This window comes from Poecilia reticulata, linkage group LG14 (assembly GCF_000633615.1).
Source record: "Poecilia reticulata strain Guanapo linkage group LG14, Guppy_female_1.0+MT, whole genome shotgun sequence".
Lineage (NCBI taxonomy): Eukaryota > Metazoa > Chordata > Actinopteri > Cyprinodontiformes > Poeciliidae > Poecilia > Poecilia reticulata.
Window position 1 is genome coordinate 828214 of NC_024344.1, and position 16331 is coordinate 844544.

The 16331-nt window shown below is 39.3% G+C and overlaps 1 protein-coding gene across 1 annotated transcript; it reads left to right on the forward strand.

The window, feature by feature from the left end:
• The first annotated feature begins 3267 nt into the window (after positions 1-3267).
• On the forward strand, positions 3268-13950 carry LOC103475336 (solute carrier family 22 member 4-like). The gene is made up of 10 exons (XM_008426885.2): positions 3268-3779; positions 4114-4217; positions 5581-5735; positions 5831-6002; positions 8110-8236; positions 9184-9281; positions 10344-10558; positions 10638-10820; positions 12700-12835; positions 13457-13950. Exons 1-10 carry the CDS (start codon positions 3348-3350, stop codon positions 13554-13556), a joined length of 1722 nt encoding a protein of 573 aa, XP_008425107.1. The 5' UTR covers positions 3268-3347; the 3' UTR covers positions 13557-13950.
• The last annotated feature ends 2381 nt before the right edge of the window (positions 13951-16331 follow it).

A 16331-nucleotide genomic window follows, 5' to 3' on the forward strand; every position in this document is an offset into this window, starting at 1 on the left:
TTAAAGACGAGCGCTTCCTCTGTTTTGATGTCCAGATCGCTCAAGTTTGGATTAATCTGCCCAAATAATATTTACCAGGACTGCTGGTCTTTGCCCGACTTCTCTCTGGTAAACTTGTGATTGCAGAGGTACATAGTTCCATATCATCATTTGCAATAGTCTAGTTTAGGTCTCATGATGTCATTTTAGGGATTTTGGGGATAATGTGATGTGATTTCATTGTGAATTTATTTGGACAGTTAGATCCGGGAATGTTTGCTATTAAATTTTACTGAAAGTTTTTTTCCTTCAGCTTTTTAGATTTCTTATGTGCATTTTGGGAAATTCTTGAGATTAATATTAAATATCTAACGGTCCAATTGCATAAAACTAAAACAAAAAATATTTTAAGAGTCTCCTGTTTCAGATACGCAGGCTGGCAACACAATGTTCTTTGGATTACCGTCAAGTTTCATGGCAGAATTTAATTTGCTGACATGTTTACTTACATTTTGCCTTTAAATTCATTTCCCTCCAGAGAATTATGTATTTTTTTGTCCACTGGAAAATGTATTTTTGTTTTTAACATGTTTCTCACTATAAAATAATTGATACCATCGACAGTCTGTGAGGATCAGCATCAGTTCCTGCTGAGTTTATTTTGTGTGTGATGAAGTCTGTTGCAGTGTGTGTAATCATTAACATGTGCTTTAATACCAGATGTTACTAGCCTGATACTGAGGATCATAGTGCACACAGTCAGAGGCTCGACTGTGTGCACGTGACACAATATACAAGCACAAGGATTCAGTCAAACCATTAAGGGTCTGGTTTATTTTAGAGCTTATTTTAGAGCTTACAAAATGTTGGTAAAATTAAACTGTTACTTTAATTATCAGACAGCTTGAGATGGGCACCAGCTGACCATGCAAGGATAAGCATGTTAAATACTGGATGGACTTTAATTATCAATCTGACAATAATTTGGGGATAAACTGTGTATGTTTGTGTTTTAATGGACTTGGAAAAATATTCCAGAAATTAGGTTCTGCTTAGCCAGATCTTCTGCACTTTTTGAACTGCCTTGCTGCTGAAAATGCGCGACATAAAATTACCTTACTGCAGTTGTATTACATCGTGTGCAACATCAAATGAAAACAGAGCATATTTAAAAACTTGCCAAGTCTTATTTTTTAATTTATAACTGATTTGTTTGTAAATGTCTTTGTGTCCACAGCACCCCCTTGTGGACGACTGGAACCCTGCCTCCTGCTGCCTTGGTAGCATGTGTTGCCCCCAAATGTTTTCTTTATTTAAATACAGCATCCATCTTTGAAAACTAAATGTTGTTCACCCAAGTAAAGTAAAACACAAGCAACAAAAAACCACGAGAACATTTTTCCTTCTGGACCTGCCACCTTTAAGGTTTTGGGTGGTTTTGGAGTTTGGTTGCAAATGGGAGTGGGGACTTACTTATAATAATCCTACATGCAGAACATTTCTCTTCACAGTTTAAATTGAACTGATTTTTCTAGAGTCATTGAACAATTCAGTCAATTCCTTTAAGTTGCTAAGTTGTAGTTTTCCCAAGATACCTTAACATTCACTTAGACAAGAATGAGGCTTCTGGGTTGGTTTTGATTAGGACAAATGACTATTTTTCTGTTTGACATGACCTCCAAACTTCACTTACTCAAACGTTTAAAGAGTAAGATAGCTGACACTCTGCAGCTTTTAATGATAGTGGACACTGAACTGGAATACTGGATCTGAGTATTGAGAATAAGTTGACCTCAGGGACTTTAGAGTAAACTCTCAGCCATCCACAGGCAGAGAAACGAAGCCTGTTTCAGCTTGTGCTTGACAGGTGATGACTCCAAATCTACAAATAGCTGAAGACCAAACAGCAGCATGTTCCCCCCGCGGGGTCGGGGATGGGGATGGGGTCGGGGTCGGGGTCGGGTTCTTCCCTTCGGTTGTTGTGTTTGTTTGAGGTTAGTTGTCTCATATATCTTCAAGTGAGAGATTGTGTTTTGTCTTTGGTGAACAGGAGTAATCCACATGTCTGGGATGGAGAAAAATAAACAGAATAAATAAAAGCTCATCTGATCAACTATGAAACAAGCTGTGAGAAAATGGGCACAGGAGGTTTCTTCACAACGGTTTCTGGGTTAACCTTGAAGATAAAGCGAGGAGCTGAAACAGTCTTCTTATTTATTTAGACATAAATATGTATTGTTCATACTTATCTTAAATACAGCTCTGCTCATTTTACAGTGGGCATTTATTACTCAGGACGGTTTTCCTGGAATCTCTTGGGTTCAATAACACTTTGCCCCTTTTGTGAGCCAACATGAGGTCACCGTTTTTATTTGTGTAATGATTGCAAAATGCAAGCTGTTAAAATATTAATTTGCTGTTATTGTTGACTGAATGTCAAAGTTTCTCTTAGTTGGGACCAGTAACCTCTGAGTTAAACGCTCTGGCTCCTAGACTCTGAAAAACACTGCATGCTATAAAACATTTAATTTCTGTTTTACTCCTATATGATCTGTTTAAGCCAAGTGAGGTTCAACCATGCTGGCTGAGCTGCCTGTGTGGTTTCTTTTTTATTATAAATTTGGCAATGTTGCTAAATTTATTAGAGGGGAAGAGGAATAAGCATTTTTATTTTGAAGCTATGATGTGTCATTGGAAAACTGGAAACTGGACTTTGATGCTGAAAATTAAATTCCAAACAAAAATACCAAAAAGTGAACTTAAGGATCAGTTTTATGAAATCTCAGAAGAATCAACACTTTGAGTGAATCTAATTGTGTGCATTTATACTGGAGTGTTGATGTAAGTTTAATTGATGTTATTGACAAACTTAATGGGATTTTCTGACTTTTAGAAGCAATTCCTACTGGTCAGCAACTGGACAGAGATGGGAATGTTCTGCTTTCCCTTCCTGAAATTCATTTTCGGATATCTCTGAATCCTCTATAATTATCAAAAATACAAATGTTACTTAGAAATTTTTGTTTGAATTTGGTTTTTGGGACAGAATGTACATTTCTACATTGAAAAGCTCCTGCAAGTTGTAATATAACATAGTAGATTTTTTTCTACTTACATGTTAATGAGCAAAAAGCAAAAGTAAATGACTGAACTATGTACAAATTTTCTCTCTTCAAGTCTGTGAGAAGTCTGTATTTGTGAGGTCAGTTAATTATTGTAGGATTTACAGTTGTAAATTGTGGTTTGACCTACAATGAAAGAGCTAAAGACTCTCCTGAAACCTAAGAGGGCGGGATGGATTGTAGCTGAAGCAGAACAGCCTCAGAAAACCCCGGACTTCATTCATTCCGCCGTTTCCCAAATCCAACATGCTGCCGGAGTCTTCCGCCGCCAACAAAGCCACTGCTTACGAGGCGGCGACCGCCTTCCTGGGAGAATGGGGACGTTTCCAGCGGCGGGTCTTTTTCCTCCTCAGCCTGAGCGTCGTCCCTAATGGACTCACCGCCTTCTCCATCGTGTTTCTGGCCGACACGCCGGACCACCGCTGCGCGCTGCCCGCGCACCTGAACCTCAGCGCGGCGTGGAGGAACAGCAGCATCCCGCTGGAGGAGGATGCGAGCCGCGACGGCGCTTTGGTGCCCAGCAAGTGCTCCAGATACAAAGTGGAGAATTTATTAAATTACTCGGAGAGAGGTTTGCTGCCTGGAGCGGACGTTAATCTGTCTAATGTGCCCAAAGAAGGCTGCCTGGACGGATGGGAGTTTGACCGCAGCATGTATACTAATACCATCGTCTCTGAGGTGGGTTCAGCTTCCGACTCATCGGATGATGCTACTGATGCCAGTGGAAATACAGTGCAATAGAAACCTACCAGATTACTTCATCTTATAATGAGGTTACTTATGGAAATCCAATTTTATTAGTATAGTTAAAAAATATGGTAGTTGTTCAAATATTCTCAAAAGTTAGACCTTTTTAGCTACATTTGACAAATATTTGTGTGTTATGCATTTTCAAACTATCATTTTTATTAAACCTATTTAATTTTTTTTCTTAATGTGTATTTTATCTGTGCATGATTTCCTGATCTAATCTATCCTGCTTGTTTCCACATTTTTTTATTTTCCTGTGCAGTGGAACCTGGTGTGTGGTGAAAGTTGGAAGAGCCCACTGACGTCTTCCATCTTCTTCTGTGGTGTTTTCACTGGCTCATTAATTTCTGGACAACTCTCTGACAGGTGGTGGACCTGTTTGTAGTTTTAGAGAAAGATGAATCATGAATCATTTTGTATCCTATTGGTTCTCCATGAATACAGAAGGGAAGCTTAGGGTGATGCACTCACATAAATAACTAAAAAATCCTGAAGCAGGCAAGATTTCTTTGACTGGTCAGTCCTGTTCGTTAAATGCAGGAAATCTTAATGCCCATATTTGGTCTATAAATGCATTAACTCACTACATACAATAACATTTTTTTGACTATTAAATTACCTGAAGCTTATTTTTTCCCTCTTATGTTTTACAAAATTGTGGAAGTTGTCAAAATTGGACCCATCAGGTTAGATTTTAAGGAAAAATCCTCAGTTCTCAGGAAAACCTGATCACTGCATCTTTAACCTTTGACTAAGAGAATCATTGTACAGAACTTTACCCAACACTCAAGACAATATCTTCTGTTTGACAAGACAAGATGCTGTTCTGTCAATCAGTCACAAACTTTCAACAATGAAACACCCGAGTCAAGTCTTAGCTCAACATGAGCTAAGACTAAACACACACAAGACAAATAAGTTATCACCAAGAGAAGAGTGAACCTCCACAAGTCCAGATCTTTTGATGTAAAAGAATAGAATCGTTCAGTTCTATTCTTTGAACTGAACGATTTTCTGAACTGAAATCATTCAGTTCAGGAAATTAGAAATATTCCTTATTGTCCCACAGAGGGGAAATTCAGAAAACAATGGGTTCCTGTCCCAGAGATGAGCATGATAGGTGTTGAAGATAAATCTACAAACAGCAGCAGGACACATCGTGAAGTTGCTGTCTGAAACTGTTAGAGTATTTTTCACAGTAAAACGAGCAACTTGAAGTGTAACTAACTCGTTCAGTCAAGTGTAACTAACAGAAAGCAAAAATCCATCCCTGACAAATGTTGAAAGATTTCAGGAAAGTGGGAAGAGCCAAGAGACATTTTGCAAATATGTGATCAAGGCGGTGTGTACAAACTGAGCTATACCAGTTTTATTTGGATGAATGGAGCAAAATCCATTCATCTACTGTAGGAGGCTTAGAACAGGATACATAAAGTGTTCAACCCAAATCACAGTTTAAAAGTCAATCTTCTTATTGAGAGGATATTTATAATATCCTCACAATATTGTAAATATTGTAAAGTTTATTTAGCTTCCCAAAAATGCACCTTAGAAGAAAATCTTTGTGCAGTTAGTATAAATGTAACTTTATTTTCACCAAGTTTTCATGTCTACAGCTGAAAATATGTGTTTTGAGAGTCAATTTGTCTATTGACTGACTTTTTGTCATGTCCTCACTTTATTCAATCTGTTTACTTCCCAATTAATTAATGCTGAATGTTAATTTCAGGTTTGGGAGGAAGATTGTGATGTTTGCCACCATCGCCCTGCAGGCGGTCTCCAGGTTCATTCAAGTGTTCTCTCCAAGCTGGATCGTTTTCTGTGCTTTGTATTTTATTGTGGGCATGGGCCAAGTTTCAAATTATATTGTTGCATTTGTTTTAGGTAAATCAGCTCAAATGTTTCCAAATGACTCATTATTACTTAAACCCAGTTTAACGAATGTGACTGAGATTTGTGTGTAATGACCTTGCTTTGAGGGATGGAGGTTCTGGGCCCTCGTACCCGAACAGTTTTCTCCACGGCTGCGGTCTGCCTGTTCTTTGGTGTGGGCTACATGCTTCTGCCGCTGTTTGCGTTCTTCATCACCGACTGGAGGAAGCTGCTGCTGGCCCTGGTGATACCCAGCTGCCTGTGTATGCCTCTCTGGTGGTAGGTGGGTGTATGTTGCCATGTCTGTGTCCGCTTTCTTACGAAGTTTGAGTTTGACAATTTACTTACAATACCTTTAGGTTTTTCTGAAATGAGGCTTTATTAGGACAATCAAAGATGCTTTACATGAAATCTGTCATTTCCATTCACGATCTGATTATGACAATCTACTGGATCCGTCCTACATTCAATTATCTATTAGTTTTTTACAATGTTTTATGTTCAGATTTTCCTTTTGAAATAAATTATGTAGTTAGTAAAGGTTATTGCATTACCATTGAATTAATTGTGAATACTTAAAACTAAAAAAATATTTTTGAACCTTTTATGCATTTACAGTGGTCTCAATTGTTTTTATATCCCTAAACTTTTTTCAACAAGTGTCAGTTTGTTCTTTTGGGATTTTCTTTCTAAAAAAGAATCGTAAAATGTGCCGTGTTCATGTACTCAGCCGCACTAAGTGAACACCTTGTAGAACCAGTTTCTGCAGCCATGAGTCTCTTTGTTATGCCTCTAGTAGGTTTGTATGTCTAGTGACTGACGTCCTTCTGCATTATTCTTTGTAAAAAAAAAAAAAGCCACTCCATCAGCAGAGCATTTGTGGATATCAGTTTTCAACTTTTGGCACATTGACTGGGTTACTTTAACTCAGTGCTTCTCCATTCCGGTCCTCACTGCCCTCCTGCTCTGCATGTTTTAGATGAGCCTCTATTCCAGAACAGCTGATTCAGATGATTGCCTGACCATCAAGTACTGCAGAAGCCTGTTAATCACCCAGAGATACAATTCTGGTGTGTAGCAGAAGGGAAACACCTAAAACATGCAGGGTAGGGGGGCCTGAGGACTGGAATTGAGAAGCAATGCTTTAACTCATACACATGTTTTGCTGCTCAAGCTGTATAGTTACTGCTATGTGAATATCTGCTCCAGTTTCAAGTCTTTTGCAATCCATCTTTCAATCAACTCTGACCAGCATCCCCGCAGCATGATGCCACTTCCACCATGTTTCAGGAATGCTCTTTTAGTGATGTGGATTGCTGGTTTTTTACCATTTTAAATGTTTACCAGAAGAATTCCTTATTATCTGGCCAACGCAACGTTTTTTATGCGTTTGCCGTGTCATCTGCATGGTTTGTTACTGACTGCCAATTTAACATATTTTAGCTTTTTTGCACACTTCAAAAGACATTTTTAGAAGGCATAACATTTTCTGTTATGCCTTAATAAGATTAATCCCCTGAGGTACAGATTTCAGTTCAGATAAGCAACAGGTCTTGGCGTGTTTGTGGTTGCACCATTCTCCGTTTCAGATCATTAATGGACCAGTACACCAGGTGCTGTTCAAACGTGACGGTGGGTAAAATAAGTACTGAACACGTCAACAATTTTCAGCTGGTCTACCATTTGTGGAATAAATAATAATTTCAGCATCATTTATACTGAACTAAATGACAGAGTTGCTACATTTGCTAGTTATTTCACTTCTGAAATCAATTAGCTGCAGGGGTGTCAGATGAAAAGAGGTATGAAAATGCATTCAGCACTTTAGACTTTTATTTGAAGATGGTTTTGGTTTGGGGTTGCATCATCAAAATGCAAAAAGAGATTCAAGGGGTCAGAATACATTTACAAGTATCTGTAAAAGTATGAATGAATTTTCAGGATGTTTTTCCATGTTGGATTTGTACTTTCAAGTGTTTTTACTTGTTGGATTAAGAAAGCAAAGCATCCAAAGTTGGTAGGTTTAGAGTCTCATTTCTAAAAGAGGTCATTCTGTATGGGGGCATATGGGTTATGAAAACATTATTTCAGTGTTTATGAAAACATTTGACAAACTGGCCAGTTATATTGCAAATATTACTACAGTCATCTGTTGGAATAACTTTGAAAAAAGAAAGAAAGGACATCAATGTGATTTTTTAATGTTGAACAAAAATATCTCCACAACGGAAGTCTATGAAGCTGCTGTCACTGTGTCTGCAGAGCCGTTCTGCTGCATCAGGCTCTGAAATACATTCTCTTGCATTTAATTTTGTGCTCAGATTGATTTAGATTCATCACTAATCTCTAAAATAATTTAGCCTTTGTCTTGTTGACTCTGTTGCAGGTTCATTCCAGAGTCTCCTCGATGGCTGCTCTCTCAAGGGAGAACAGAAGAAGCCGAGGCCATACTCAGAAATGCAGCTAAAATGAACAATATTGAGCCTCCAACAGTCATCTTTAGCTCTTTACAGGTGAGAACATCCTTCATTAGAGAAATTAAAACATCTACTGCAGTTTCCTACAGCCTAAATATTTTGTAAAGACACATTTGTCAATTTCTCAACAGCCTCTGGAGTATCAAGAATGAAACTACTTAGATTAGTTATATGGATGTAAATATATATAAATATATTTTCAGTTTTTATGTGTTCTTGGAAGCAAAATGTATTCAGGAATTAGCTTCTTCTTATTAAAGGAACATAAACAACAATGTTCTTTAAACAATAAGGGAACATTGTTCCCTTTGTTGCAGTTTTTATCCTCTACATTTGGATTTCTGTCTTGCAAAAATACATGCAGCATAAAATGTTCAACTTGCCTTGAAAACATTATAACCACAAAATCCAGTGGATAAATGTGAAGAGTAAGAAACCTGAAGGAACATTGAAATGTGTGGAACAAAACAATCTGGAAAGCAAAGAAATGATAAACTGGAAACAAACAAAAACCATCCCCACTGGAAACACGGTAATGGCAACATCATCCTGTGGGGATACTTTTATTTAATTGATCAGATTTTATTCTTTGACAGATGAAGCTGAATAGGAGACAATTTCCCAACCTAACGAAGCAGGTTAGAGGTTTACCTGTCAGGAGAACAATGGGCTGACAATTACAGGCAGAACAACAATGTAAAGATGCCGATCACTGCATTATATAGTAGCAAAAGGGCCCAGTCAAAGCCCAGATTAAAATTAACTGGAGAATCACTGGCAAGGATTGAAGCCTGCTTTTCACAACTGACTGAAGAAAAAAAGGTTTTGGCCTCTGGATGTACAAAGCTGGTAGAAACTACAAGTTCCCTCAGCAAGTGGCAGCGAACTCAAAAGCCTCAGCGTCGCTACAGTACCTCTGGGCTGATGTCTCAGCTTGTTAATTAGATGTCTGTTGTTGTTCTTCATGCTCCGCTGCTCCACAGAACAGAGTGAAGGCCGAGGAGAGGAGGCCCTGCAACATCTGTGACCTGCTCCGTTCTCCAAACATCCGCTGGATCTCGATCACGCTGTGGGTGATCTGGTGAGTCCATGCAGTCCCAGTGGGCCTCCACATTCCACACACACACAAGGAACACGCACGCACACACACTCACACACACACACACACACACTACAGTTAGATAGACACACACACACTTCGATTAGATACAGTTCTGCACATGCACACAGTCCTTCCATGTGTCGCCTTTTGTTCATGTGTCGTCTAAAGTAAACTTCAGAGCCTTTTTGTGAACATCAAAGACACGTCAAGTCCTGTGCAGCAGCCGCCATGATGAAAACCAGGATTTATGCAATTACACAGCATGGATGCAGTGTGTGTCCCGAGTGGATCAACAGGACACACAGTGTTACTAGGAACCATGTTTCAAACTACAAGTTTTCATGGAATAATTTGTACAAATACAAGACTTTTTACCTAACATAGAGCATAACAAAAGATTTTTCATGTTTAGGATTTGTCAAAATATGAAATGGTTTAAGTAGAACTTTGTAAATCTATCCATCCATCCATTTTCTTACACCCTTGTCCCTCAGTGGGGACGGGAGGTGCTGGTGCCTATCTCCAGCTGGCGTGCCGGGCGAGAGGCGGGGGTCACCCTGGACAGGTCGCCAGTCTGTCGCAGGGCAACACAGAGACACACAACCATGCACACACACACTCACACCTAAGGGCAATTTGGAGAGGCCAATTAACCTGACAGTCATGTTTTTGGACTGTGGGAGGAAACTGGAGTACCAGGAGAAAACCCACCATGCACAGGGAGAACATGCAAACTCCATGCATAAAGACCGGGGCCGGGAATCGAACCCAGAACCTTCTTGCTGCAAGGCAACAACTCTACCAACTGCGCCACTGTGCAGCCCAACTTTGTAAATATCACATAATAATGTATAAGATGTGGTTGTGAGTGACAGTTACAAACCACATTTGTTGGAATGGATGAATATTTCTAAGGTAGAAAATAAAAAAGCAACTTGCAGTGGAAACATTACAGCTGGTTTAAAATGCAATTATGCATTCAACAAATACTAAAATATTCTAACACATAAAAGATTTAATATTTTTGTATTTATGCTTCAGGAACACCATCACCATCGCCTACTTTGCCCTTTCCCTGAACACGGCAAACCTGAACGGAAACGCCTACTTCAACTGCTTCCTGTCCGCCCTGATGGAGATGCCAGCCTACGTTCTGTCCTGGGTTATGTTTCGCTGGTGTTCCAGACGGCTGAGTGTTTTCTCATCACTCTCCTCAGGAGGGTTGTTTCTACTCATCATACAGCTCGTACCAGCACGTATGACATCACCGTTTACACAGTTTTATCATGTTTTGTTGTATAAACTCTGATTAAATTCATGTTTTATTCGCTGCAGACCTGGCTGCTCTGTCCATAACGTTTGAGATGTTGGGGAAGTTTGCGGTGTCCACTGCCTTTGCCGTTGCGTACGCCTACACAGCAGAGCTGTACCCCACTGTGCTGAGGAACACGGCTGTCGGCACCTGCTCCATGGCCTCCAGAATTGGCAGCATTATTGCTCCATTTTTCATCTATTTACGTAAGTCTGCCATCTTCTTTTGCTTTGTTAGGTTAATCAGTTAAGAACTAATACATGTATCCACATAATGGTCAGTTCACGTGATCACACCAAGTTTTTATGATTTTCTCCTGATCTCTCTTGCCTTCTTAAAACACCCTTCCAGTTTTTATTAGTATTTTCAGGTGTCAACATGTTAAAAGACCTTTGAATAAATATGTTTTTAGCTGTAATTTTAAGTAGCAACTTCCAAATTTGTGTTTCTGGGGAATGACTATGTGGCACAAAGGCATTCTTCAAACTGGGAAAATAAAAACTTGGCATTCATGTAAACCAAATGTGTGTTTATGTTCATCAGTCTTGAAATGAGAGCAAGTGAAAACCTGGGTGATCGAACTTTCCTACATCTGCAGTCAGAAATAGTTCAAACAAAAAGACTGGATGACAAAGTTTATCTTATTATGATGGAAGGAACCAAAATGCAGGTCAACAACCAGGAGATAAAGAAAAAGAGTTTTAATTGAAAATACAAAAAAACTTACAAAAAACTGGGAGGAGGCTGCAGGGATCCAGGGAACATGATGCAAATGAAGAAGAAGAAGAAGAACAAGGAGGAGGAGGAGGAAGAGGAGGTGGAAGAGAGGCAGCTAAATACTGGGAGGGTGAATGCTGGAGCAATAGACCTGAGCTGATTGGCTAACAGGTGTCAGGTGTGAGGGGAGAGAGCACACTGCAAAAAACTACATCTTATCAAGTATTTTTACTTCAAATATCTTAGTGCACTTGAAAAAAAGACAAAACTAACTTTCAAATAACAAGCAAGATTTAGGCACTTGTAAGTAAATAATTCCTTAATATAACAAAAAAGTTCTAGTTCCATTGGTAGATTATTTCACTTGTAACAGGGGAAAAATGAATTAAGTGACATAATCTGCAATGGAACTGGAGATCTTTCAAAAATATTAAGGGAATATTGACTTAAAACAAGCTCTTATAACTTGTTTAAAAGTTACTTGTAAGTAAGTTTTGTTTTATTTCAAGTGTACTAAGATATGTACACTAGAAACTGGATTATATTACTTTTTGTATTTTTGCAGTGCAGAACGCAGGCTGAAGGGAGAGAGAGAGAAAGGCACAAGGGACGAGGGAGAGTAAACAAACAGGAGAACATGGAAAACAAATCTAACGAAAGCAAAGAATAACTAAAGCACAAGAAATAAATAAACGAAATATAACTGGATCAACTAAGACTGAAAACAAAGACACAAGGAAGCTGAAGCAAACGGATAATAATCAAAACTATGAGCCCAAAATCCAAAAACAACCCAAGATCCTGACACTCATCACCATTCAGTCAGCAGAACGGTAAGAACGGCAGAACTAAACCTCCAGAGCTCGTCGTTACCGACTTGCAGAAAGAAGGTCGGAAGCTCAGATTGTGGTTTGGTTTCTGTGGGGAATTTACATTTTCTTCACGTTTATGTTTTGGTTTTTATAGGATGCTAACGCTTTAGCCCACAGTCCACAAACATGTTAGATGCCGATAGGGGTGAGTGTGTGTGTCTGTCTCTGGATGTGGCCACCAGCTTTACTGACCCTACAGGGATAAGCAGCTGTAGATAATGGATGGAGATAAATGCAGGGCGCTAGAATTGAGGACGTATCTGTGTAACGCCACCTGCTGTGCTTTAAAATCTTTGTAATCCAGGAGGAAACCACATATTACATCCAAGAGGAGCCCAAGGCAGAAATACACCATCAACCAGTCACTTGCAGACAAAAGCTCTGTGTAACTGTCTGACTTGTTTGTCTTGTTGTTTACAGCAGCTGAACAGTCCATTGATTGTAGACAAGGCTGTTTTTCACCATCCTTTCTCCTCCGTTTGATGTTGCAACACAGGAACCTATTCGGTCTCCCTGCCTTACATCCTAATGGGAAGCCTGACCGCTGTGGCGGGGTTGCTGAGCCTCCTGCTGCCTGAGAGCTTTGGAATGCCGCTGCCGGACACAATCAGCCACATGCAGCAGTTCCCCGGGTAAGACTGACCCTCCAGGCCTCCAGGCCTGATCTTGTCAACCTGACACTCATCATGTTGGAGCTCTTCCTGTAAAACTAGACCAGCAACAGAAACTGACTTTAGAATAATGAATAATCAAGCGAGGCCCCTCAGCAAAAAGCTCATTTGTGATTTTGAAAGTGTTTTCGTGCTGTAAAGTATGTTTTTTTAGTTAGTTTTGTCAATATACATATCATTTGATCATAGCATTAGCTGTCAACATGAAGCTAATGAGAGAGAACTGCAGCTCTCTTCCCATCGACAGTTAAAACCAGACATTTACACACTCTGAAAATAAATGTTTGTTTTTCTTTTTTTATGAGTTTTGTGTTTTAGGTCAGTTAGGCTCATTAAAAAATTGCTTTACCCTGGTAAACACCAGAGTACTTGGTGCAGTATTTCTTTTATTTACTTTGATTTCGGTAAAAGTACGTATGCTAGTAGAACTATGCCTTCAAAGAAAGCTCAGATAATGAGTCAGTCCTTCAAAAGCTTCATGTAGATTAATTGGCAGCATGTGTGTGATGGATGCAGATGTGCTGAAACCGGTTAAAGAGAGTCATGGGTGAAATGACCACTTACCTGTTTATGTTTCTCCAGATGTTGTCAGAAGACACCAAACACTAAAGATGAGGAAAAGGCTGGGGAAGGAAGGTCTCTGGTCAAGAAGAGCCGCCCTCAAATCAATCAGCAGCCATGAAGTGCAGAAATGAGAAAATCCATCTGATCTGGGAACCAAACAGAAAAAAACATTTTTGAATGATTCTTTGTCCAACATTTCCATGAACACCATTAACATACCTGCACCGTTCTGTGCGGTGCGTCATTGTTACCATTTCTCTACATTAATACAACTTCATAGTTGATAAACTGAAAATGATGTAGCAGAATAAACAGTTTAGAAAGTAAAGTTACTCAAATACAAGTTACAGTTTTTACCTTAAATTTTGGTTTTACATACAGAACTGTGAAATTGTCAGATTGTCTAAATAATTTCTGATTTGATAACAGAGTCACATGAACCTGTCCTTTTTAGCGGTTCTCTAATAAATCATGCATTTTTGAAACTGATTCAAAAATGTACATTTGACTGAGTTGTAATGACTTTCCTTATTTTTGATGTTAGTTTGATTATGACTGTGCTTTAAAGTTACATATTGACCTGTGAGTATGGGTGGTGAAGCATTTTGACCACTGACAGGTCAAAATGCTCTTTGTCATTTTTTTTAGGTAAGCAGGTCATCAAATTGGTCTTAAGTCCAGGTGATAAAATGTAAAAATGTGAGAATTTGACGAGAATCTAATAGTGATGATTAGATGAAGACTGGGATCAGCGCGGTTGCTGTGGGCCGTCGGAAATGGTCCAAACAGGGAGAAGGAGAATCCCAGTGGGGAGTGAAGGCGACCCATTGCTGCTGGATCCATGCTGAGCACTAAAATTACTCCAAGACAATAACATTTGCATTTCTCATTTTAAAACCTTGGGTCTGCTCTTCACCTGATTTTAAAGGCAGAGAATTATTTTAAGACAGAAAGGCTTTAATCTACGCTACCGTCAGAGGGCGATGCAGGTTAGCAAACATATGTGGACGAAACGATGAGAACCCGATTTCTGCTCCCTAGAGCAGGAGTGTCAAACTCATTTTCATTTGGGCCACATCAATACAGGGCAGACTTTCCAAAAAGCAAAACTTCCCTTTAACAGGAAGACTTTCCAAAACAGTTCAACACTGCACCAATCATTTAAACTGGTTTAAGGTAAAGAAATCTTAAGCAATGCATCATAGAGGCTCCATGCAGTGACAGTGAAAAGGCAGCTGGGTTTTTTTCAGCGTTAGTTTCCACGTTTAAATTTATATTCTTGTCAATAGTTTGAATTTCTGAATTATTAAAGCATGGACATTGTTTTTGAAATATTTTGCTAAAATTTCAAATATTGAGCAGATGTAAAAAATAAAAATGCATGTATGTTGAAACGTAAAAGAACTTATTTTCACCCAAACAAATTTGATAATATTCATAGAAAAGATCTTAATGCAATCAATCTCTACTTGTAACTGCTAAGCTTTTCCTTCACAGCTGACTTTCAACCATGAACTTCAGATTTAAACTGGCCTGCTACACATTTCCTAGTTACACCTCTTTAAATTGTAGCTTAAAGTAAGAATATCTCAGATGTGCTGCTGGACAGTTTATTTTATTCAGAAGGATAGATGCAAATATAAAGTTTGAAGTAGAAGTCATTATGTGCCAAGTAAATAAGAGAAACATTAGAGTTACAAACTAGTTTATATTACTTTTCACAGCATCAGAGTCTCCGGTCTGTTAATGGCGTTTCACCAGATTAAAAACATTTCCTCTAGATTCCACCAGAGGGTGCTAAAAGCTCAGGGACAGAAATGTGCCATTGTAGCCAACTTGTTGCTCTTGCAGAGTAGCTGCAAGTTGGCCTTCAACTCAAGCATCAGAAGAATCTACAAGGAGCAGAGAGAGACATCCATCCATTTTCTTACAGCCTTGTCCCTCAGTGGGTTCGGGAGGGTTGCTGGTGCCTCTCCAGCTAACGTTCCGGGCGAGAGGCAGGGTCACCCTGGACAGGTCGCCAGTCTTTCGCAGGGCAACACAGAGACACACAACCATGCACACACACACTCACACCTAGGGGCAATTTGGAGAGACCAATTAACCTGACAGTCACGTTTTTGGATTGTGGGAGGAAACCGGAGTACCCGGACAAAACCCACCATGCACAGGGAGAACATGCAAACTCCATGCAGAAAGACCCCAGGCCGGGAATTGAACCCAGAACCTTCTTGCTGCAAGGCAACAGCTCTACCAACTGCGCCACTGTGCAGCCCAGAGAGAGACAAATAAAGTTTAAATATGTGTCTAACTACAACAAACCTTTTGGGTGTAAAATTACAGACATTTTTAAACATGAAAAAAATAAAGCAGACTTTTACTCCTGACCTATTTTAGCAGCCTTGACACAGTATTTCAGACTGAATGCCTACTGTATCTTCTGTTCAGGGTCACCACACAGCTTCTGTTATTGAACAACGTGTAAGCCACGGCTCCTTGGTCTTTTGTTTAGGCTCTTTTTTGAATCCAACTAAAAGACACTCCTCTTTGTGCAAAGACATTAAACCCTTTACTAAGTAACATTTATATCCCAAACCATACAGCTGGCCCGTAGTGTGATTGGATTTGCAGTTAAACTTTAACTTGCTGAGGTCTGTTAAGTTTCAGGTGACCTAGTAGTTGTGATTCTTTCCTCCTTCAGATAATTATCATGGCATTAGAAAAGCTGACCTTTAAGCCAGTGACTGGTTGCTGAAACTAAACGTAATAAGAGTACCACCACACCACTAATGAAGCTCCATTAATGGATTTCTAGCAGTATGTCACGCTGACATTTTTTTCACATATTTTGGATTTCTTTCTAAGATAAAAGTATGTTTATCTGTGTTTTTAT

Excerpts from the sequence above, each read along its gene's own strand:
- LOC103475336 (XM_008426885.2), top strand. The coding sequence starts at position 3,348 with ATGCTGCCGGAGTCTTCCGCCGCCAACAAAGCCACTGCTTACGAGGCG. Across the intron at positions 4,218-5,580 it reads TCTGGACAACTCTCTGACAG|GTTTGGGAGGAAGATTGTGA; the intron begins GTGGTGGACCTG and ends TGTTAATTTCAG. Across the intron at positions 6,003-8,109 it reads CTGTGTATGCCTCTCTGGTG|GTTCATTCCAGAGTCTCCTC; the intron begins GTAGGTGGGTGT and ends ACTCTGTTGCAG.